The sequence below is a fragment of the Athene cunicularia genome (genome assembly GCF_003259725.1).
Source record: "Athene cunicularia isolate RWA chromosome 1 unlocalized genomic scaffold, athCun1 chr1_part2, whole genome shotgun sequence".
Taxonomy (NCBI): domain Eukaryota; kingdom Metazoa; phylum Chordata; class Aves; order Strigiformes; family Strigidae; genus Athene; species Athene cunicularia.
The window spans coordinates 53,315,144-53,340,447 of record NW_020799092.1 but is presented as its reverse complement, the minus strand read 5'-3'; the positions used below and the strand labels follow the sequence as shown (position 1 = coordinate 53,340,447).

Sequence of the window (25,304 nt, the reverse complement as noted above, 5' to 3'; positions counted from 1 at the left end):
TTCCACTGTCTGACCACTCTTTCTGTGAAAATTTTTTCCTAATGTCCAATCTGAACCTCCCCTGTTGCAGTTTAAAGCCATTCCCTCTTGTTCTGTCACTAATTCCCTGTGAGAAGAGACCAGCACCAACCTCTCTACAATGTCCTTTCAGGTAGCTGTAGAGAGGGATGAGGTCTCCCCTCAACCTTCTCCTCCTCAAACTAAACAGTCCCAGCTCCTTCAATCGCTCCTCACAGGATTTGTTCTCCAGGCCCTTCACCAGCTTCGTTGCCCTCCTCTGCACTCGCTCCAGCACCTCGATATCTCTCTCGAGTTGAGGTGCCCAAAACTGGACACAATACTCCAGGTGTGGCCTCACCAGTGCAGAGCACAGGGGGACTGTCACCTCCCTACTCCTGCTGGTCACACTATTTCTAATCCAAGCCAGGATGCCGTTGGCTTTCTTGGCCACCTGGGCACACTGCTGGCTCATGTTCAGCTGCTTGTCAATGAGAACCCCCAGAGCCTTCTCTTCCAGACAGCTCTCCAGCCACACCTCCCCAATACCATTGGTGGCAAAATACCATTTTGTCTGTGCCACATCCAGAGACTTTCAGTCTCTACAACTCAAATTGTTTTAAGAGCTGTCAAAGTCATGTTTAGGGTATAAAACAAAGCAACTGATTAGCTTGTATTTTACAGAGATGTAAATGAACAGGAACTGTATCTAAACAAAATAATGTTTTCTGCTTCTTTTCAAATCATGGTTCTAAAAGACATATAATTCTGAGGAAAGCTTTCAAAAAAGCAGTTCCTAACAAAAGCTCCTAGTGAGTTCTGTGTAATTATTTTTAAATTAGCGGCTGCTGTCAGGACAGTTTAGATTTGCACGCTGAAAGCTGTAGCTATCAGAGACACTATCTTGTTCAGATATGATCATGCTGTGTTTTGTTACAGTACTAAATCAAATTGAAATATATTTCACTAGAAAGCTTTTCAAGGGTTGCTGGCAAACTAAACTCTCTTTTTCTAACAAAGACAGCTACCCTTGATCTTTGACAGCTATGGTAGCTTGAAAACCTTGTTCCATATTAATACACTACAAAAAATTCTACAGTTCTAAATGTAGTTGGAATATGAGAAAAGTCTTGTTATAGTGTCTGTGTTGAAATTGTAATGTGCAGCTTCCTCAGTGTCTGTTAAAAACAGTTTTGTGACGAAGAATCATTACTTTGACTCTTAGTTTAGTACAAATGTTTCTAAAGAAATAAATGATCAAACAATACATGCATACAAATGCTCTCCTGATGCTTGTCCTGATGTGAACTTCTCCTTACTAGTGATTACCTGTCATTCCTCTCACCTGAGCTTCTGTGGGAGCATCCAAGCCTCTCTGAGCTGGGGAGAGCTTGCATGTAGGTACCATAGTTGGGGAGCAGACTAGTGCTTGTATGCGGATCCTGAGTAGTGATGATACAGCCTCCTACCTATGAAGGAAAGGGAGCCTGCGGAGCCATCCCATAATGAAACTGCACGGTGGAGATAATAGCATTCCTGAGCATGCATTGTCATCTCCAACCTGCAAATTACTCCTGCCTCTTCTGTCTTTACTGGTTATTTAAAATTTGTGGGGTTTTTAGTTGGCAGGTTCAGGAAGGCTGACCTCCATTATCTGTGTGACCTCCATCAGTCTGTCTTGTGGTTGTTTTTGACTTTAATTGGCCTTTCCTCCTGCTCCTTGCAATTGCCTCTTTCATATAATTGATGCTGATCAGGTCTCTGTACTCCGGTCCTGTCCGGCCCTTGGACAATTCATTGCTAGTTGAAGTCATGAAGCTTCTGTTTCTTTTCAGGTCAGAAACCTTGACCTGTAATGTGCCTGGTTAGCACCCACGTCTGGGGCAAGAAGGGTTTAGAGTTTTTACTCTCTCACACTATAAATATTCAAGGTATTTTTCAAGATATATAAATATATCAAGATGTCTTTGCCAGGTCAATCATTAAATGTATTAGCAGGACTGTATGAAGAGGCAGGTACTGCCAGTGCTGTGCTGTATACGTTTTGATTTAGCAACCCAGACATTTCAGTTCAGCAGCTTTCCATACAATTAAATTGATGTACTAGAGTAAATATCCCTGCAGAATGTGCACTGAACACTTGCACTGCATGGGAAAGATAGGGCTATACAATCATCCACATCACTGCAACTCATGGTTTTTTTGTTAAATTCTACAGAGCTTCAGTTTCAGTGTAGCTCTAGTCCTCACTTCATAGTAGAAGCTCTTGTAGGAGTGCTTCAGTCTGTAGTTTTTAAAATTTAAAAATCTGATTTTGATTAGCCAAAGAGGTGAAATAATAGGGTGCTAAAGTGTTGGGGTTAGCAGGCCACTTCTTTAGTTAGGGCAGAATATACTGATGCCCTTTTTCAACACATTGCATTGTTGTCTGAAGTAAGAAAAGACAGCATCAGTAGATACACTTGCTGATACTCACAGTTCTGCCATTTTTCCAAGACACAGCTTATTACTTCCTAGTCTCACAGGGACCAACACCAACTTTTTTTTTTTCTGCTTTGTTGTTTGTCATCTCACATCCAATGTACAACAACCTTCTGCCTTACCTATAATTTGCTGTAACATGTTAACTTCTTTTTGTGTTTTGTTTTGGTTTTTTTTTTTTTACTTGGGATAGTGACCAGAAAGTAGCTTTGCCAGCATAAGCAGCTTTTTAAGCAGTGAAATTATTCGGACAACACAGAAATGCAATACATGGCTTCTTCAAGTTGCTTTTCTCTAGGTTCTGTTGACTGAGGTCTCATAACCCACATGTCTAGAAGTGTCCTTCACTTCTAAGGAGACTTACATGGTTTAGCTTCACAAAACATGTTTAATGACTTGAGTGTGTGTGGTTCACCACTCTATAGTCTTTCCTTATCCAGAAAACTGTATGTCAGTCCCAGTCAAAGCTGACTTATAATGGGGTTTGACCCTATACTGGTTAGCAGTGTTACTAACTGGATGTTGGTATCCACATGGTCATTGCACAGTCCGAAAGCCCTGTTGAATTCAGAAAGTTGAAAGAAAACTGTCCTGACAGGAGTCAGAGGATGGAAATGCTCCGTAACAACAGGGAAAAATGAGCTCCCCTTTCTTTTGAAATGAATGCTTTCAAGTGATCTAGATATTTCGTAACACACAACATTATAGGTGGAGGTAGGCTTGTCACCTTAAAAGTTGAGCATCGTTTTCAATATTGTTTACAGTTGCTTATTCCTGTACCAAACTTCATACTGAAAATAATCATTGGATGTTTTAACTGAAATGCATACACCTAGGAGAGATTCGAGTCATGCAGATACTTTAGCTGAAGATACCATTCATACTCACCAAAGCCTACCTCGAAAGTCAGATACTCAGTAGGACTTTGCCTTTCAGTGCTACTTATGGCTGTAATTACCCCTCTTAGTGAAAAGAAGATGATTTAATCTGTCAGAATTAGCTGTCTGGTATAATGGTTGAGGCAAAAATCCTATAGAAAATGGTGCATGTTCTTTCTATCAAATATGAAAGGGATCAGTTAAAGGAATATAGATAAATTCAAGAATTTGCTGATGTTTGAATACTTTATAGAGGAAGCTGGAATTCTTTTTATTGTAAGAGAAACCACAAAAAATGCTCTAACTTAGTTTTCCACAGACAATCTCAATTTTTGGAGGGAATTTCTGTTAAGGAAGACTGAAGCAATGGCATTTCTACAGTGAAGGAAGTAAAAGTGACTAAGCTATCTCCAGAGCAATATATTGAGAGTGAAATAATTTTTAAAATTTGGATCAAAATATATTTGTCTAAGTTTTTATTATAATTTTCTTTCCTTTTTCGTTTCCAGAGTGAAATTTACTTTGCAAATCCTCTTTCTTTTTTACCCTCAGCGGTTTTCTAATAAGTCTTTGTGCTTGATAACCCCATTGACTTTCGGATTTTATGTGCTTTTACTTTTAATACATTCATACAAATATTACACCGAAGATTTGTCAGGAGCATGGTTTTAAATTCTTACTGTTCCAGTACACTTACATGAACTATGCAAGTTCAATATAGTTGATTTTCTTACATTTTGGTTTCAAGTAGTGATCTTTTTTAAACCCATAGTGATGGTGAAATATGTGTGCATACAAATCCAGACAGAAGGCCAAATTGAAACTAAAACCTACATTTTTGTAAAGGTGATAACATATCAGATATGCCACATACTTTGAGAAAAGGAGGCTCCTGTTACATTTCTGGTGCAGACTGTACCCTTGATACGTAGCCCGTAGTTTATATTCTTTTTGATTGATTTTTCAGTCTATTTCAGTTATCTCCCTTCTGCCTTTCTATTCATTTCCATATAAAACATCATTATTCCTCATATAGCATGAGAGACTTAGTCTCTTCTTGAATTGAATTTGTATTGCATGATCATGAAGATGATCTGGCATTTTCTTCCAGTAACGTGACCCACATGTCTTGATTTTCTCTTGAGACATTGAAAATGGAGTAGAGCTTCCTGAATGGATGTGCATCAGGACAAAATTTATCTGAACGATTCTCTCATGACTACATTGATTACAATCTCTGCCAAGGTTCTGTAAGAGAAGAACGGGACAATATGTGTGAAACTACATCCTATTCCCGTGTCTTTTTTTCCATGTGATTTGATTTCTTCTGGCAATTAAAAAGGTGAAACTCAATGGGTTTGGATTTTTTTAAAAAACCTTAAAATGTAGACACTGTTTTTGAAAGCCTGCTTCTGTGAAGCTCTGATTCCTTCTTTTAGAAATACTTTCTTATTTTTGCATAGAATCATAGAATGCTGTGGATTGGAAGTAACTTTTAAAGATCATCTTGATCTTTAAAGATCATCATCCCTGCCCCACCATGAGCACAGGGACACCTTTCACTAAGACTAGGTTGTTCAAAGCCATATCCAGCCTGACCTTGAACAGTTCCAATCACAGGGCATCCACAACTTCTCTAGGCAACCCGTTCCACTGTCATTTTCATTTGCATTTAAATCCTGTACAGTTTATTCTGTTTAAAAAGGAAAAATACAGTTTTGACTGAGTTACATCTGGGCTAGGGCATAAAATTTGTGGTGGAAATGGTTATTTGGTTATGTTTTGCTGAAGACCCCATGGAAAATTGAAATAATTCCCTGCTGATAAATGAAAATAATAACTGAATGTAGCACAAATACATGTAGAATTCAAATTAATCTTTAAACAGAAATTGCTCCAACTACAAGTAGTTTGCTGAAATCAGTTATATAACAAAGCATCTCTAATTACTCTGTTGTCATTTTTTCTGAATGTAACCAACTGCCAGCACTAACTAGAATCAAACCTAGTATAAGCATATGCTAGCAAGGATCCAACATACTGCATGCTCTTTGGTAACCATACTGCACTACATTCTGAAACTTTTATAATAAAATATTACTTCAATGTGTAAGTAATCAGAATGTAGTAGTTTTAAGGGTAATTTTGTGACTTGAATAAACATAAGAACAGCGTCACTGATTCAGGCCAGGGGCACATCTAGCCGAGTGCTGGAAACAGACACCTAAGGAAGAGTAAGAACCGAGCATGCATGTATGGTAATTACCCACTCATATTCTCTCAGCCTCCAGCAATGTTCAGCTCAAGGGATTTCCTGAGCTGCTTGTGATCGTCTGTTTCATATCCTTTAGTAGATCTTCCTTCCACAAATTCTCCATTCTTCCCGTGAATCCTTCCACATTTCTCACATTAACAACATCCTTTGAAACGGTTTTGATTTGTGTTAAATTTTTGGTTTGGGGTTGCTTTTGGGTTTTGGTTTTTTACAAGTCTTGTCTGTTACCTGAATAACCACTATCTTTTGCTTATTTTGAACCAAGTTCCCGCCAGGAGGCAGAGATTGATTCAGTGATTGCACACACTTATTAGTAATTCGGCTCCTTCATCCTTGACTTTACACAAAACTCTTATGTGAATACCATCTGGTCCTGGTACTTGTTTCTGTTCTTTCTGTCTGACTGTATTCTAGCATCTGTCCATAGTTGTTTCAGAAGATAATTCATAATAAGGTAATACAATAGCGGATTTTTCCCCCTCTTTTTATGGGCATGGTTCTTGAAGGCTAGATAATATAGCAGTTTCCTTTTACCTTTTTTTTAAAAAATTGGCAATGGTTTAGATTGCGCTTTGGAGGTATCAATTATTTTGCATACAGTGATGGAATAATGTTATAAATATATTAGAAGGCCGCAGCAAGTTTGTGGTTTTCGGTACTTAGAAATCACTGGAGAGTTGCGTGCAGTAAAATAAATGCAAGAAATGTGAAACGTGAAAATATCCTGGAAAGTTCAAGCAGGTCAAATTCTGCTTGCACGTTAAAATGAAGCTAGAAATTGAAGATGCACTAATTATTTATCAGTTACATATCTGTTAATTAACTTTGTCCACAGTACAAGTATCCATCTCATGTCTGACTTCTCAGTGGTATACCTTATAAATACACAAAACTGTCATACTGGATTTCCCTAGTGCTCTGTGAAAATCTACTTTATTAAAAGAGGATATTCCCATTATGCTAAACTTGCATTTCACTAGATGAAAGCATATATTCTCAATTCCTTTTTCTACCAAATCTAAAAATTGGAATTTTGAAAGATGCTTCTCATTATGATGCATTTGTCCTTTGTTTTTCTATGAAAGTCCAGTTGCTTCCAAGTAGATCTGTTAACATTTGTCCAGAGCTACATTAGTTTACACTTTTTAGAAATAGATTTAGCATCTTCAAACAGAAAACAGGCTTTCCTACTACGCCACTCCAGTCACCACCAGTACTACGTCACCCCTGTCCTGTCCCCCTGCAACTGCCAACCAATCTTTCTTCCTTTCATCAACTATAAACTGTGCGGTTTGTGTCAACTCAAACTAAAATAAATCTACCATTGATCTCATCTGGTTATGGTCCGACAGAATACTTAGCATTTTACTGTATGAACTTGCAAAGAATTTAAATTTAAATATGCCAGCAGTATTTAATCACTTGTAAATACTGTGTCACACTTAGGTAGTGCCTGTATTGGATTTGTGGTTTGAATCTGTTGATGAAGATTTTAATACCTCAGAAGCATTTCCAACATGCAGAAAATAAGCTATCTAAGCTAACTTTTTGCTAGTAAACTTTGGAACACCCTGTTAATGTAAAATGTATTGAGATCTTTTAGATCAGAAAGACAGATTTGAATGCTAACAATCTGGGAAGCCTACTCTTCTAATGGAAAGAACACCAACCTCTTGTTTTTTCTGCTTCAAAGTAATGCACTTTGAGATTACGTGTAAAAAAGTTCTCAGCAGTTCTTCAAGGAGACATTAAACAGAGAAAAGTAATAATTACAAATGAAAGAAAATACATTAATATTGCCCTACATTAAAAGAGAAATTAAATGAGGTGAAGCTAGACACCAGGTTTGTTACAGCTAGAGGTGCTACTGTGAAGACCAAAAAGAGCTAAAGGATGAGTAAAAGCCCCTAGAATTGAATTAGTATGTCAGGTAATCTCCTGGGCTTTGATGAAGCTTTGTTGGTTTTCTTGGTTTATAAAAAAAATGTTATTTAAAATCTGAAAATGCTGATAAATATGTGGGTGTGATACTATTCCTTGTTTGAAAAAGAAGATGAAAATCCACTAAGGTACTAAAGCAAAACGTAAGCAAGTTGAACTGACTTTTGTACACTTTGTGTTTGATTTGGGGTTTTTTATAGGTGAAATGAGGAATGATTTATATATTACTGTAGAAAGAGGAGAATTTGAGAAAGGAGGGAAAAGTGTGGCCAGAAATGTGGAAGTGACAATGCACGTCGTGGACAGCAGTGGTCAAATCTTAAAGGTATCTTTGTTGTATGTTTTTCTGTGCTGTAGTTAATTTTGACACACTTTTTCAGATGTAAATTATCTTTTGTGGCATTGCTTGAAGAGTACAAAATTGGTTTGGAAAGGTCATGTTTATCTTTTGCTGTCATTACATATTAAAAATATTTCTACTTTGCCTAAACCCTTTATGAAATGCATGTTTGTTTTATTTATGCGATCAATTACATGATTCAGAAAAACACTAGTAATACCCAACCAAATAACTAGTAATTAAGACGTGGAAAATGTTGAAGCAAGATCGGGTTTTGGAGAATTTTTTATTGCATAATAATTCTTCTTAGTAGGTATGCATTTTCTCATGTTACACAGAACATATTTTGATAATTTTCAATTTTTTGTCTGATTTTAATAAATCACAGATCCTTCATGCAGAAATCACCACCATGTATCAATAAAAGAATAATGTTCCTTCTTCAGATTAAAATGTATGCTGCTGCTGACAGCCTAATAACAGGCACTGGTTATATTTTAATTATTAATAGATTACTGTTTCTCAGATTTTTTTCTGTACCAAAAGGCTTCTCTTCACCTTCAACCTTTTCCATACATATTTAGCATGATTGGTTTTTTCCTTTTATTTGAAAGTACTTTTTTCACATGTTCTTCATGATTTTGAAGGCTGTGCGGTGACAAAATGAAGAAAGGTTGACATAAATAGTCTGGTGCAAATTGTACGTGTGTGTATGAATATGAGAAGTGAGATTGTGTGTATAAATACACACTAAAAAAAAAGGATATTGAGATGCAAAGGTGATTCCTTATATTTTCTAAGGAAAAGACCTGCAGCTTACCTTTCCTACAGAGAATTAATGGGTATCCCCAAGTCAGGACTTGGACAAATCCATTTGCCTACATGGCTATGGAGAGACAGTCACAGGTGTTGCAAAGTCAACCAACAATTTGCTTCTTCCGAATGAGGGAATCCAGATTTCTTTTTTTTTTTTTTTTTCATGCTGGGATGTACCACTGATAACAGCAGAGTTACAGGCTTACTTCAGAGGCCTAAGTATCTTGAGCCTGGTCTGTTCTTGTTTCAGTTATTCATGTCTCTATCTTGGGCATAACACTGCATAGACCATGCTGTGTCAGGGGACTTCACATCATGTTTGTTGCTTAAGCATTTCTGATCACCCAAGTTCCCCCTGTACAGTACTTTGATTCTCATCACTGTGAATGATTATTGCCATTTTTTCTAATTAGCAAATACTAATTTTGTGGTTTTTAAGATACTGAGCATCGTACCACGTGTGGCATTCATGATATGAATGTATGTATTAAATACTCTTCCTTGGGAGAGCAGTCCTTGATGACATCTTGCCAGCTAACTAATCTATCTTTAAATCTTTAACCATATTTTTTCTTCACTAGGATTTTATCTCATTCGGCTCTGGAGAGCCACCAGCCAGCGAGTATCATTCTTTTGTGCTTTATCATAACAATGGTCCCAGATGGGCTGAGCTTCTGAAACTTCCTATTCCTGTGGATAAGTTCAGAGGAGCACACATCCGCTGTGAATTCCGGCACTGTTCCAGTGAGTGCTGTTCATGACTTCTGCTGGTGCTCTCCTTGCAGCTGCCTCAGCACATGAGTTTCCATAATACCTCAGGAGACAGCTGCATGAACTTTCTGTGTAAGCTTTCATGACACAGCTTCTCAGGCTTGCAGCTCTACTTGGTGGAACTCAGTGCTTTGGTAAAGCCAGAATACCGGGAGAAACCAGCCTAGTTTTATACAATAGAAATAGACAACACTGCAGCTGCAAATATAAATAGAATTTTAGGGAAACTCAAAATGCAAATTTAGAATTTACCTGGTGAATTATCCAAAATTTACCTGTTCCTTAGTACATGTTTATCAATCCAACCAGTGGGAAACATCTGTAGATACATCATGGTCAATTAACATCAGGTTTGTATTGACACTTGTTTGGTTTTTTTTTATAAAATAAAAAGCCAAAATTCTCTAAACATTCTGAACAATTTTAGAGATGTTTTTGAGGTAAAAATGAAGGTCCGGGTTCAGATTCTGCATACCAGGGTATTAGAGATGGGGTTTATACCTGTCAGGCTTGTAGAGGAAGGTGGATAAAATTGTCCATCTTTTAAACTGCTGCTGTTTGGCTCTTTTTGATGATGTAGATATAGCAAAATTTGGTTGTTTCTGTGTGGATAGTGGCACACACAATAAATGATAGTATATTTAGATTTTGGATACATAAACTTCTAAATGGAAAGAACAGGTAATATGGGAAGAAATTTGCATTAATTTATTTTTAATATTTATTTTATGAGGTATGAAGTAATAAAGGAAAACATCAGTGGTGTGTTTCAAACAGGTGATATATTTTTGCACAATCTTTCCCATGCTGTAGAAGTTGGGTATTTTTGTAATGATTGCCGACCCACCCCAACTGTGCTGAACCCAGAATCAAAAGCCATACATACACACATCTGAGGAAAAATTGCTTGATTTTCAAAAGTGTTCAGCTTCTGCACTCAGTGGCTTCAGTAAAACCTGTGCCGTCTCAGTGTTTTGTAGTCTGCTTTACATTTAGGTGATAGGTGAGTTTTGGAATCTGAGCTTAGGCATCCAAGTTTGAAAATGTTATCTGCTGTCTAACATTCATGTAAGGAACAGTGACATCTTCAGTCATATCTATAGAGGCAGATGCCTTTTTTGAAAATAGTGCAGTGCAGCACGAGGCTGACCTAAAATGGAGACCACTAGGTAGAAGCTACTATAGGGGATAACTGTCACCAAAAAAATCCTTTTCATGTTGGACTGGCTAGGTCACATTTGGGTCTCCTGGCGTTCTTTATATTTCTAAGACTGTATATTTGGTGGCTTCCATTATTTGTCATTCATTCGTAAATATCGGATCATTCCAGAATACTCCTCTCTGATTTACAGTAAAATAAAAGAAACCATTAGAAGAGATAAAGTGCAAATCTGAAAAGAAATGTGAAATAATCTGTCTGACTAGCTGCAAATAGCTTCCAGTATACTTTCTTATGTTTTATTATATCAATTTATTTTTTCTAAAATGTATAATATTAACTTTAAGTGCTGCTATTTACACACATGTTTCAGCAAAAGAAAAGGGTGAGAAGAAGTTGTTTGGCTTTTCTTTCGTGCCCCTGATGCAGGAAAATGGGAGGACTCTACCAGATGGCACCCATGAACTCATTGTACACAAGGTAATTTGAATTAGTAATGATTCCTCTGGAACGTAGTTTAAATGCCCAGAAACATTAGGTTGAGAAAGTCTGTATTCATTACCAAATGAGTGATAATCTTGTCACCTCTAAAATATCCATTGCTGAGTGTTTAATATTAAGCTTCCTGCTACAAACTTCAAGTGAATCTGGGTATGTGTTTCAGTGCACTGGTTTTACCAAGTCTTATTACATTGTATTTATAATGGATTTTATGTAGGTAAGTTCAATTAAAACACACAAAGTGAACCCCATAATGACCTCTTATGGAACTGCTGAAGTTGGAAAATCAAGCAAGCTTATTTATGCAGATCTACTTAATGTTACCATTTTTAGGGGTATTTCAGATTTGTGGCATTTCGTTTCCACATTTAACAGTTGTCTCTTTGTTCAGAGGATTTGATATGCTCCCAGATAAATTTTTGATTTTAACACCAAAATTTGTAGCTATTCATTTGACACAACCTGTGCAAATTTCTTAGACTTCAGTATCAGATATGAAGCTATGATCCAAAACCAAAGTTTCAACAGGTATAGTGAAAATTCTTCAGTTTCTGGCAGAGAAATGATAATAATTCATATAATTTAGGAATTTTGTCCTTTGTTTTTATGAGTACAGTTATTTTAACAGGTTTGTTTTCACAGTGTGAAGAAAACACAAACCTTCAGGATTCTGGTCGCTACCTCAAACTCCCGTTTTCAAAGGGAATTTTCCTAGGAAACAACAGTCAAGCAGTAAAAAACACTAAAGAGTCCTTCTGGATTACATCCTTTCTCTGCTCCACTAAACTCACACAAAATGGTAGGATATGTTGATTATTTAAAACATGATGAATTCAGATGAGTGGGATAGCTAGCCTTTTCCATGCCAAGCAAACACGGATGTACTCAGAAATAGCTTATGTTCCATCCATTTTACAAACTGGTTTTCTTCGTAATTTTTCATATCCAGATGGAAAACAATGCAGCATGATAAACCACTGATTTTAAGTAGTTCAAGAATGCTTTTTAGATTAACATGATATTGGAATCAAATGCAGCACTCTTGGAACCGACTATCAAAACCCAGATGCTTTATAAAACCTCTTAGTCTGTTGTAGAGTTTTTATGAAATACTTATTGTAGGCTTTAGGCTGTGGCAGTTTGGTTTTAATTAGACACCTTCTGCTTTTTTTGTTGTATCACTTCTCTTTCTTTAAGCCAACAAACATTTACTACTACTTAAAATAATCTTATACACTGGATATAAGGAGCGGCAGGTAGAAATACATGTATTTGTGCTCTTTACCATCGCTCTGTATAAAATTCTTAGGATTGTTTGTCATATTAACTACAGTTTATAACTGAGTTTTCCACAAATTTCTAAATATTGTGCATTTGCTTGATAATGTGTTTCTGACCGTTCTTTGATATATCCACAGTTTTATATTTTTTTAAGCTGTTTATCACAGTTTTTAAATCTTGCTTAGCTCTTTTGTGTGAAAGACTGTGTCTTTATCCTTCTTATAATTATGATGATAAAAATGCTAATTGCTTGCAAATTGATTGTAGGTGTTTAATCTAGAGCAGCTTTTTAAGCTGAAATAATTGTCCCGATTTTCACCATTTAGTAGCAGGTTATCCAAAACAGAACTATGTGCAAATAGTAGCAAGTGGTCTGTTTCAATGTGCACATCCATTCTGTATTCTCATAGCAATTAGCTTCAAAGTAATAAAAGTTAGCCATTAAAAGATTTTTCCCAAATGTTGCTAATAGACAATCAGAGACTAAATTTGCTTCAGTTAAAGGCCTTGATTTAGGAAATCACATGAAACTACTAGTACTTAACACATGCATGAAAAGTGCTGCCCGGAATGTCAGTGTCTCACTGATAAATAGTTGCGCTGTTGTCTGGGGTTATAATACTAATTTATATTCATAGTACAGGAGTTATTTTGTACTTAATGTAAATAGATATGTTGACATAGGGCATAAAATTTCCTTTTTTTTTTTTTTTAAACCATATTCTGAGTAAGAGGGTGTAGAATATCTGAATAATATTGATCCCCTTTTCAGCTCTGAAAGAGTTAACAATTATTTCAGCAGTACTTCAGAGGGTGGAAATATTTTCAATAGACAGGCTCATATTTTCTCCAAGGATCTTCTTTGGGAAGTTCATCTTGGTGAGTTTCCAAATCCCCATTCTTTTAAACAAAAATTTGCCAAAACCGATTGCATGCTCAGAAAATGAACATAGAGCAAAGCATGTGGATATTTGGTCATGTGAGCATTACTTCAGTTATCCCTGAGAGAATGTAGCATAATTATTAAAAAATACAGGATTAAAAAGATCTGTGTATTTACTTTTTTTAGTAAACATTTGTATCAGTATTTTTGAAAGTTGCTGGTTATTTTTTAATCTATTTTTTAAGTTTGGAGATTTTTCTGAAGTTCTCAGAGATCTGCCTGTGTCGACAATGTCCAGCCTGGAAATGGATTGAAAATTATGCTAGTGGTCTGGCCATGGGGTGGGGGAGGACCCCAAACCCAGACTTGTAAAGGATGTGACTCAATTAGGTCACAGCTTTACTAGCTTGCTGGGAAGTTTTACTCAGCTGTCATTCTCTCATTGATTATTCCCACATGCCATCAGCTCTCATGCATATTAAAATTATGGGGACTGGGTGAAGGAGTCTGACTCCCAGTTTCTGGGATCCATAACTTCCTTACCCTGGGTATTTTGGAGGGGTCTTTAGGATTATTTCCAGACAATTTTCAGAGTCCTTCTAGCCAGAAGACCCTGTGCGTTCATCAACTTATAAGAACACATCCTTATCTAATCTGTCTGCCAGTTAGCTTTTCCTTAACTTGACTTTTGATCCTGGATAGTTAATCAGTTAGTTAACAAAAAAGTATACCCACTTTTGTATATTCCATTCATAGCTGGGTCGTTACATTTCATTATCCTAAAAAAAACCAAAAGAGCGAGAGAGAACATAGTACTTTTCTCCTGAGTAGTTATCAATATAGTCTTATTATTTGACATATAAGAGCGATCTCTGCCTGCCAGAGACTCAGGATCCATCCAGCTAGTTAGAATATTTTAGCAAGTTGGCATACATTTATTTCTCAGCACTGATTGGCACAACCCCAGTAAATAGCTGTTCATCAGCAGAGCAACATGCCATATAGCATGTCTGTTGCAAGGCAGAGATGTAATCCCTTGATCTGCATTTAAAAAAAAGCCAAACCAGTGATTAATAAAACAAAAGTCATAGGGGACAGCTTTCCAGAGTGATCCCAGTCTGGAGGGAGCGTTGGAAACCGGAGTAGGAGCCTGTTGGAAGAGGAATGCAAACTGCAAGTTCTGGAATGTTTCTTTTGAAGTACAGTGGTGCTACACCAGGCCAATTTCTGATGTCTCAGGATTTATAGGAGAGAGATGGAAAGATCATCCCAAACCACTTCCTTACACACATGATTCTAAACCTTATATTAAACCTATCACTTTAGATTTAAATTACGGACTTTGAAAAGGGAAGTGTTTTGTTTGGTAAGAACGGTTGGTCAGGTGTAGCCTATTTTAAATGTACAAATCTGATCATGATTAACAGAAGGCATTGGAAGTGTTTTTCTTCTTCAGCAAAATTTATGAGCAGCATTGACTTTTCTTCTTTTCCAAAACTATGTTTTCCTAGTGGGCCTATTTTTGGGGACATTTTTATATTCTCATTTCTCTTAATACATGACACATTGCTATCCCTTCCCCTTGTGATTCACATGTCAGATTTTCTATTTGTGTCATTTATGCTTGGGCTATTTGCTAATGTTATCTCAGCAATGTCTTTCCTTCTTAGCATTTCCCTTGAAATAAGTGCTTTGAAGTGAGTGTCTTACGTTTGCTTTCTCCTATATTAATCCCCCAAGAAATCTCTAATATTGAGTGTCAGCGATCTTCTACCAAGTTTCCAGGAAACCTGTAAAGAAGTGTTTTTCCTGCTATGAACAGACAGCTTCAGTCTCACTATGCCTCAACTTAAGCTGAGGCTTAAACAGAATAAAGTGTCGGAGTCCATTTAATTATCTGAAAGAAAAATTCAGTTCACTTGTATTTGAATATTCCTGACAGAAGGCATAATAAGACGTATCATTTCTCCTTTGTCTTTGGGATGTGTCTCTGAATGCATCTGTGGGACCCTTCAGCACTCTTAGTGCAACTCAAGGATCTCTTTTAATCCAAAATGTTCCATACTAGCACGGTGTGAAGAAAAACAAAAACAGAAAAAGTATAAATGCATAAAACCAATTGTGCCCACCAAAATCAATGAAGGCAGCAAAATACTAGTGGCATAGCATGTAGGATTGTTTGCCATTAACACCTCTGAAAGATTTAAATATAGGTGGAAATTTATTTAATGTTATTAAATACAGAAATATTACTTAATTTCTTCTTGTGGGAGAGGTGCTTTAGTGGAGTAAACTGGGAAAGAAATGACACAAAGATGCGTGTGGCTCAAATGTTATTTGAGTATGAGAACAGTCTGTGATAGAAAGCACCCAAATCATTGCTGAACCAAGAGGAGAACTTGCTATTAGCTTAACTTGATAAGTACTGAGAACATTTCAGAAGAACTGGATCCTTCTAAGACAATGCTGGACAGTGACCAACTAGACCGTAGTTCAGCTTAAACTGATGGAAGGGTTGGATGTTGGTTAAGGTTTTCTGCATCAAACAGCCAGGGTTTGAGAAATTCCCAAAAGCTGGTTAGTGAAACGTGAAAGTAGTAAACTTGAATGTAAAGGAGCTTTGGGATTTATTTAGTTCAATGGTTCAAAATTGTGTGGAACTTTTACTGAATAGAACTTGAAAGGAGTGGTGCAGACCTGAGCAAGTGAGTCACGAGCAGATAATGTGAGGAGTAAGCAGAGCATCTGCAGCAGAAGGGAGAAGAGTAACAGTAACGTGTCAAGAGTTCAACAAGGGTCAGGATCAAATGAAAACTGCTGAAAAGCAAGTTTGCAAAACTCTATTTTAAGATATTGAATGGCATGGGACATGAAATTCCCAATCTCATAGCAAGGTGTTTTTTTAAGTACATCTCTGAAGCTGAAAGCAGTAACACATCACTGAAGAATAATAAATATAATACTTACATTTAAGACAGGTGGAAGAGCAAATATGTTAGCTGGGCCATCACCCTCTGATGAATTTTGTGCAAATATTTGGAAGAAATCATAAATGAAAAAATGGACATGTAGCTAAATGGGATGTGCTGTAAGATGAGTTTATCAAAGGCATATCATGCCAGAATAAATTTACTAATCTTTCTTTTCAAAAGTCTTTTTTATTATTATTCTTCAGAGGAAGTGTAGCAGATCTAAACCATCTGGACTTCAGTAACACACCACATGGGAAATTAGAAAAGATACAGATTACAGTAAGAATTTTAAACCTGGTAAATAAAGACTAAAAGAGACCTAGCAGGTCGCACTGTAGTGGAAGGAATTTCCTTCCTGAGTGGAAGGAAAATACTACTAGATCTGAAGAATTAGGCCTGGGATTGATTTCCTTTTTTAAAGGGCTGGAAGGAGGTGGGGATAGGATTTACTTCACTAAAACCTGAGACACTGGTGAGCCTGTTAATGAAATTTGCTGCTAATATGTAGTTCAAAGGGCTCATCAGTTGAGAGGGACAAAAATCAAAATATGATACAGGCCAAGCAAGGTAACTTTGATTTAAATAATTAATCAGAAAGAGTAGAAATTAAATAAATCTAATGCTACTAAAGGCAGGATCATACCCTAATGAAGACTCCTGGGCGTTCTGCTGTAGCCAGGGAGCTGAACAGTGTTAAACAGGAGAAAGACCTATTTGTGTCACCAATATGATGTATCTAAAAAGCCTGCCGAATTCTAGAACATATATGTCAGGTGTTTACATCAGACATACAAGCTTGCTAATGATATAGAAAACAATGATGTAATCTCATCTGTAATGTAGTTACCATTTTGGTCAAGAAAGCTGAAGGCGAATGAATTAAAACTGGAGGAAGTACGGACACTCAGGTATGTTTTAGCTCAGAGGAGTTTATTTTCCAGAAGAGATTGTGCTGCTTATTAATAAATCAGCACCTTAGAGTTATTGTGTTTGTTCTCTAAAAAGACATAGAAAGATGAGTATTTTAAATATATTCAAGCTAGTACTTAGGAGACTATTTTTAGCTGTCAGAGGACAACTCTGGAAGACATCCTTCAATGGGACAAGAGACAGCAAAATAGCTGCTTTTCTTAAGATGGTAGTTGACAAAGTTTACCAAAAAATCTGAACAAGATTGCATGATACATTTGCCACAGGAGACTGATTTTAGTGACCCAGTACATATTCTTATGTTTCTACTGGTGGAGCAGTTGCGGGATGGAATGAAAATTTATTGTTGGGCAGATCATATTATAGCAAATCTTGAGATGTTTTCTTTTGGTTTAATGATGCCAAGTTTTGCTGAGTGGATTGTAATAGTAGAATTTAAAGTCTGAAATGCTGATTTGCTTCCAAGTTTAATCTTGCATTTTGTTTTGCAGGAGATATGCTTGACCTTCTGAAATGGAGAACCCACCCAGACAAAATTGCAGGGTGCCTCTCAAAATTAAAAGAAATTGATGGTTCAGAAATAGTGAAGGTATATATCTTTCTATCCTTTTAGATAATATGAAGGAAATAATGTATTTGTGTCTCACAAAAATACCTGTTTAATAACAAGTTGTCTCTTATTCTCTCCAGTTTCTTCAAGATACACTGGACACTTTATTTGGGATTTTAGATGAAAACTCTCAAAAATATGGATCAAAAGTATTTGATTGTTTGGTAAGTTTCATTTTGTGATAATGCTTAACACTGTTCAAGAACCAAGTAAAAAAAGAAAAGCTTTTTTTTTTTTTTTTTTTTTTTTGTTCATATAATAAATTTGCTGCAGGACAGCAAGTTTCACCACTTTAAGCCAGTAATGGACACGTACATTGAAAGTCATTTTGCAGGAGCACTTGCATACAGGTGAAGTCTGTACTTTTTCTATCTGATTTGTATACTGACATTTATTGGTCAATGAAGCAGAGTCAATCATAGGTTAAACTAAATAGTATGATTAAAAATAAAATACAATGCTTGTATGAATGCTCAGATTTAGGCCATTAAAAAATAGTAAAATAATTTTAAGTTACCAGAAAGGTTACTTGCTAATGCTCTAACATTGTCTTCCTTTTTAGATCTTTTTCTTCAGTGGATTTCTTTATTTGAGTTATTTGGGAAAAAAGGAGCCTTAACGTAATCCAGCTGCAGCTGTGTTCACTGTCTGTGTAGAACAGTGCACTAATGTCACTTATTCTACTGTACTCTCTCTATTTATTTACTGCCTACTTTCATTAAAACCAGTGCATGAGGTAGTCCATGTGGCAGGGACTCTTCTGGCTTAACTGAGCTTGTATGTCCCTGTCAGAATCATTCTGCTCCCTATGTAATGCTAGTATTATTTTCTTTTCATCAGCGACCTATTAGGTGGCTTTCAGGAGACTGAAAACTAAGTGTAATATTGAGCCTTTAGTGTTTAGTGAAATCTAGTCATATATTTTTTATTTTGTCCGTGTTTCTCATATGACAGCTATTGGTTTGCATTTTATGTGCAAAGTTAACCCTCTCCCACTTCTGTGTTATAATACTTTCTGATGTGCTATTCTAGAGATCTTATAAAAGTACTGAAGTGGCACATTGATCGAGTCACTGAAGTGGAGCTGCATGAGCACATACAGGAAGTACTAAAGGTAATAAAAGTCATTGAAGGTGATTATATATTTGAATGATATATTCATTCAGTAACAATAGGTTTAACTTAGGAAATGAAGCAGAGTATGTGTAAGTGATGGAATGGTGGTACTAATTCTGTGGAGCTGCAGACTTTTCAGTGCAGTCAGTTTATTCATCATTCTCTTCTGTCACTAAGTTGATCAATACAGCTTACTACCACGAGTCTCTGGAGCTCTGTGTTCCTTACTGAAGGAGGATATAAATGAGTAGGAGTTAGATCTAAGAAGTCAAATATAGATTGCATTGGTGGTATTAACATCTGTCACATAACTGAATCTGAATGGCAGGCAGGCATGCTGACTTAATGGTTCAATCCTGACATCAGGGAATTCTACTGATAGTGGTGGTTTTGGTTGCTCTTGTTGCCCCGTTTTGTGCCATCAACAGAGCACAGCATGGAGTCAGGCCGAGTTGTACAACACAGTAATCACATTTGGGACAGGTGCTACACTCTGGAAATAAAACATTAACATGGTACCCTTCTGTGCTTTTCTGTGCTGCTGTTAACTTAGGTGTCTTGCTAATAAGAAAGGGCTGTATTTTTACGGGGTTTTTTTTATGTATTATCTGTTTGACAGTTGACAGAAAAGCAACTGTTAACAGTCAGAGAACTTCCAAGAACAGTTAAAAAGTTTATGCAATACATCTTTCTGTAGCCAGAGACATACAAGAGATGGGGGAACAGGGGCAGTGTTGAGATATTTCAGTTTTCCATTTGTTAAAAAAGCAAATGTTCCCTGGTTTGTAGAGATTATGAAAGTCAAGGGAAGAGCACTTTGTAGTACACGCTTTTGAAATGTTAGTGTTTTAATAGAAAGATTTGCCAAAATTAAATAATGTTGTCCTGTTTCAGACCCTTATAACTATTTGAGTGATAGAATCATTGCGTATGTTCTATTAATGATGAATTAGTTCATTTTTATGAGTTATATCTGATTTTAACTTTTGTAGGCACAGGAATATATCTTTAAATATATAGTTCAGTCTCGAAGGTTATTCTCTATTGCCACTGGGGGACAAAATGAGGAGGAATTTCGCTGCTGTATTCAAGAGCTTCTTATGTCAGTACGCTTCTTCCTTTCCCAAGAGAGCAAAGGAGCTAGTGCTTTATCCCAACTACAAGTAAGTTTTCAAGCATGCCTTGCTTACTGCCATCTTCCATGTCCAATATAGAAAATGTATGCATGTCCTTACCTATATTCCCAGGAAAGAAAATATGTTTTTGCTAGAGCAAAATGGCATTTTCAGGTCATCCTCATCTCTTTTGTCCTATAGTGTGAAATTTTCATACCAGCAGCTTCTACATATGTTTGGTATAGATAATGTGAAATCTAATATTTAATTTTAAATTATAATTATTATATTACTGGATACAAAGTAATTTCTCTGTTCTGTGCATTTTACAGCTTAGTTTAACCACATTGGAACTGAAGAATTTGAGCCATACAAAAGAGTTTTCAGAGTTTTCTTGCGTTACAGAAATCTTTTAAGTCTTGATGAAATATATGTTTTAATGTTCAGCTGATTATTTCAATTGAGACTACAGAAATTTATTAGTGCTAAAGCAGAGGCAAAACACAGGAGACAGTTCTCTACATTAAGTGCCATAGATGTACCAACTTGTACAGCTCATAGTTATATCATCCTCTTCTCCTGTTTCTGTAACCAAAGGTGTTTAAGACCTGTTAAGGATTATTAGTTTCTGAAACTGTAGAAAATTTTTCTTCCAAGAAAATGGTAAATCAGAGAGAACATAGCAGAGAGGTGGTTCTTCCATCTCATATCATGTAGGCAGATGGAGTGAAAAGATAATAGCAAAATGATATAAACAACCACATTTGGCATTCTTTAAGTATCTTTAACCTTGTATGTCATCTGTTCCGACACCAGTATGAAGAAGATCTGAGGTATGAGCAGCTTTTCTCAATCAGCAGGATTTGGAGAGGAAACAGGGAATGTCAGTTCTAGCTTCCTTTCTCTGGCATTGCCCTTCTTTCTTTTACAGTGTTTGTTTCCATATTCATTATACCCACCAATGAGTTTCTAACCCAATTTTAGGATTGTTGAAGTCAACCAAGAATGTGCTGTCTCACTCCAAAATAAAAATATTCATTATTTGAAAAATGGAAAGCAAACAAAAAAACCTCCACTCAAATCTTTTTGTTCTGCTATCAGCTAGCTTCTGTTACCCTTCAAAAAATTTCCTCTCACACATAGGTCTTGAAGAATTCTTAAAGTATATTTTTCTTCTAATTTGAACTTTTTACTTTCTCTTTGTCCTGGGTGAAATGAACAGTCCTTAGATAATGCATAAAGGAAAATAGTCACAAGTGTAAGCCCTTTAAGGAATGTGAGGATATTTCTTCTGCAAATATGACCATTTTTAAAGCTACTGACTAGCCTTGAAATGTAAAACTGGGCATTTTTCTACAGTTACATAAATTTCTGTAGTTATTTAAATTCTATAAATGTCAAAGTTATACTGCAATATCTGACTGTCCATCTTTGCCCTTTTTCTCTAGGCTGTGTTTCTCAGCTCATTCCCATCGGTGTACTCTGAACTTCTGAAGCTCTTTGATGTAAGAGAAGTGGCAAATTTGGTTCATGATGCTCTGGGCAGCTTGCCAACAGTCATGCACGGTGACGAGTCCCTTCAAGCTGTTAAACTGCAGAGTATTGGGAAGACTGTAGAGAGTCACCTGTACACTAACCCAGGTAAGATTACCCTGGGCTGCCTGCAGATAAGGAACTCAAACTGTGTGCTTGGTGCACAGGCCAGCAGGTGCTGAAGGGAACAATGTTGCTCTGAGTAGTGCTTCCAGAAGAACAATTCTTGAAGCACTGCTCTGTACAAGCTGCTCATTTACAAGAATACAGTTGGTTATATTTAGGAGTTTGTTTTTTAGAGACAAAGACTCTTAAAATATAGTTTTGTTTTGATCTACTGCTGGCAGTATGTCTGTGAAGGAAGTTTGCCTTATACTTTTTAAGTAATTATAAAGGAAGAAGATTTACTAAGTTAGGTTTTTCCCTCTTTTTCTCCTCTGGGGGCAGTTCAGCCAACAGATTGTCACTTATCCATTAAGACTTATTTGTGCAACTCTTGCTAGTTCAGCACTTTCGAACCTCCATTTCTTAACATAGCATAAAAAGGCTACATGAATGCGAGTGATACTTGGTGCATAAAGTATATAACAGCATAGTTATTTGCTGTGTGGAAGAAAAAAGTGCTGTATTATGTTGAGTCTGACATTTGGGTTTTTTGTTCTAAGTGAAAACCGTAGAAGTGACCAAGTATTAAATTTGAGATGAACTAATTTTGAAATAAGTTAAAATAGAAGAGATTTGAAGAATTCTTTTAAGTGTTAAGTTACTCACCAAAAGCTCTCTTGAGAGCTGTTTGGGTATTGGCTGATGGAGTTCAGTAGAAACAGTAACTTTTACTATCTAAGACATGCAGGATAAACACATTGCAATGATGAAGGCTCTGCAAAAACTACCAGAATATGCATATTTATTGGGATGCTGAAAAATACAGGAAGATATCTTAAAACATTTTTTTTTTAATGCTGTCAGTGATTGTGCTTTAAAAGGATGAGCTCAAAGAAATAGATAAGTATTGAATCCTGTCTGCTTTGCTTCATTCTGGTTACCAAAACAGCTTACCCTTTCCCTTGTGAGCCTCCACAGTGGTCCCTTCCAGAACAGTTAGCTCTCCCTACAGCTGATTGATCAGACCTTTGATACTCTGGGTAAATGATGTTATGTTCATAGAGCAATCTTAAGGATGCTCTAACTTAATGATTTTCATTTTCCAAACTGCTTGGGGACCAGGTAGCATAATTTCCATTTTCCTTCCGTTATCTCGGTTAGGACAGCCTAACCAGAAGATCCAAATTAATGAATGTGATTAAAGAGAGTTATTTAATGCCATGTAATGCTCTTGGGGACTTTCTTAGTACTGTAAATCTACTTTCAGCTATAAGACCATTTTTGTTGTTTGCTTTTGTAAAAATGTTAGGGTTTTTATTCAAATCCAGTTTCATTATTAGAAGTCATATGAGTTGGTTTGGCTATAAAAGCAATGAAAATTACATGTTAAATTTTACAGGGAGTGCAGTTTATACACAGATAGAATAATAAATTTCTTAGACCACAGGAATACTGATGTGAAAGACATTGGGCAGTAATACAAGCTCCCAGTGCCCATGACAGGAAGCTCAGGCAATCACTTGTACACTATAATTTCAGTCATCGTTAAGTTGAAGGGCCTTGTGGAGATCAGCATCTTGGTCTCTTTGCCCTTAATGTTTTATCTCTTTAAAACTGAAAAATGTAAGTTAGACTTTTCCTCAGTCAGTCCCTAGAAGGAAGTCCTTTTAAAATCCTCTTGAGAAAATAAGTAATGCACTAGACTGTGTTAATATGCAGAGTAAACTCTACATCCTGTGAAAATTACTGATTTCTGTCTCCCAGATGAAGATGATGAATGCTGGAAGCTGTGGTGCTAGCTAACACATTGGAACTAGATGGAACACAGGAAATAACTATTCAAACATCTAAAAATGAGGAGGGCACTTCTTAGATAACATTTTCTGTTATCTGGAGCTTGCTTGGAAACAAACAGGAGTAGTTTAGCATGGGAGTTTTACACATTTTGTGCTGCAAGGGCCTGAGCAATCAACACATTAGTTCCCACCACTGCAGAAATCAACTGACACTAAAGCTGTGCTTTCACTAAAATGGGGAGATATTTTTTGTATCTTGTTGAAAACAGAAATGTCCGACATACAGGGGTTGATTGAAGTTGCCCAGGCATAGATGTTAAGTAGAATTTCAAATGTATTTGATGCACTTACTCTTTGCCTGCCTCTCTAGAGAATGCAGGTAATATATTATATTTGCAGATCACATGTGGATAGGATGTCTGAAATGGTTCTGAATTGAGGCTTTGATATAGATTGCTTAGAACCTTTTTCTATTTCAATGATTTTAAATTTAAGCTCTTCCTATACGTAATGACTACAGAGATGTTAGAAGCTGTCAACAGCAGTTATCTTGCTAGCTCCTGTGGAAAGTTAGTGGGTGTTAAGGCCTTACTTTACTTCTATTTTACCATATTTACTTCTGCATCTTTGTAGAAAATTACACTGGGTGTCTAAAAAGAAACAGATGACAGTTTTCTTGCTGATAAAGGCTAAGAGTATTTTTGTTCCTCTTGGCCTTTGTTCCAGTCTCCTGGTATTTTGGGTGTAACTCTTTGGACACATCCCTGTTAATATTTCTAGAATGGCCAAATTGATTGATGACCTACATATGCCTTGTGATGATTTTAAGCCCTGCTGGGACCGGAGACCACATTGCCATTGTCCCTCCCCCACCCTCGGACACAAGTAGGGCACAAACCCCGGGTTAAAATAAGAAATTTAATACAACAGTGTAATAAGCAATCTGAACAACAACAGTAGCAGTGATAACAACAATAAACAGCAATAACAGTGAACAAGACAAAAGATATACGAGAAATACCACAGTGGTTACAGACAGCTCGCTCGCAATGCCCCCTGTGACCAAAGCCACAACAGAAAAGCTTCCCATGCGGACCTGACATCAGCATGGTATGAATAACCCGGCTGGAGATCCCTTCCCCCTCCTGCTGGGGAAACTTAACCCTATCCTAGCTGAACCAGGACATGCCTGTACCCAGAAAATTTTATACTTTTGTAATTTCTGATACATGAGTAGTCTAGTACTTGTTTGTTGTCTTTTTTGCATTAAATATTATTATAGCTTCCTTTGGGAAAGAGTTATATCTATTTTTATGGGAAGAGTTATGGCAAATAACAGAGAAATGCATCTTGAACCATGCCCTTCTTGACATGGTTAAACAGGAATTAACACCAGTATTTTTTTTTCTCTAAGGGCACTAATGTGAGCTTGCAAATTCAATACCTATGAAAACGTGAGGTGTGTAAGTAGAACAACTGGGTTTCTTCCTCTAAAGAGAATGAGTTTTCTTGGAATCACCACCCATCAAACATGTCAATTACCAGAAAAGAGTTTACATTAGTAGATAATTAGTAGATAAGTAGGTTAGTAGATTAGTCCTAAAAGAAGAAAATCCCATACTGATAAACCATGTATTTTAGCCCAGTTATAATCTATGGTGCAGCTCTTTACCACATGGAGAATGTTCTTACAAGGCAAGAAATTTTGTTTTTTCCCCAAATAGGAGGATTTAGACTTCTTTGCAAGAGTAGCTGGGTGGGACTTTTCCTTTTAGTGAGACAGACTGTTCAAAACAAATAGAGT

At 36.6% G+C, this 25,304-nt stretch overlaps 1 protein-coding gene across 3 annotated transcripts in view; it reads left to right on the top strand.

Annotated features, from left to right (window-relative positions):
- The window catches only part of DOCK4 (dedicator of cytokinesis 4), a 245,515-nt gene that overhangs the window by 143,424 nt on the left and 76,787 nt on the right, over nucleotides 1–25,304 (top strand). For all 3 annotated transcript variants that reach the window (XM_026867923.1, XM_026867922.1, XM_026867921.1), the window contains exons 14-23: nucleotides 7,773–7,897; nucleotides 9,310–9,472; nucleotides 11,032–11,138; nucleotides 11,802–11,958; nucleotides 17,717–17,814; nucleotides 17,916–17,999; nucleotides 18,085–18,185; nucleotides 18,868–18,949; nucleotides 19,944–20,114; nucleotides 21,515–21,707. In XM_026867923.1, coding sequence (XP_026723724.1) covers nucleotides 7,773–7,897; nucleotides 9,310–9,472; nucleotides 11,032–11,138; nucleotides 11,802–11,958; nucleotides 17,717–17,814; nucleotides 17,916–17,999; nucleotides 18,085–18,185; nucleotides 18,868–18,949; nucleotides 19,944–20,114; nucleotides 21,515–21,707 — 1,281 coding nt within the window. The remainder of the gene's footprint in view (nucleotides 1–7,772; nucleotides 7,898–9,309; nucleotides 9,473–11,031; nucleotides 11,139–11,801; nucleotides 11,959–17,716; nucleotides 17,815–17,915; nucleotides 18,000–18,084; nucleotides 18,186–18,867; nucleotides 18,950–19,943; nucleotides 20,115–21,514; nucleotides 21,708–25,304) is intronic.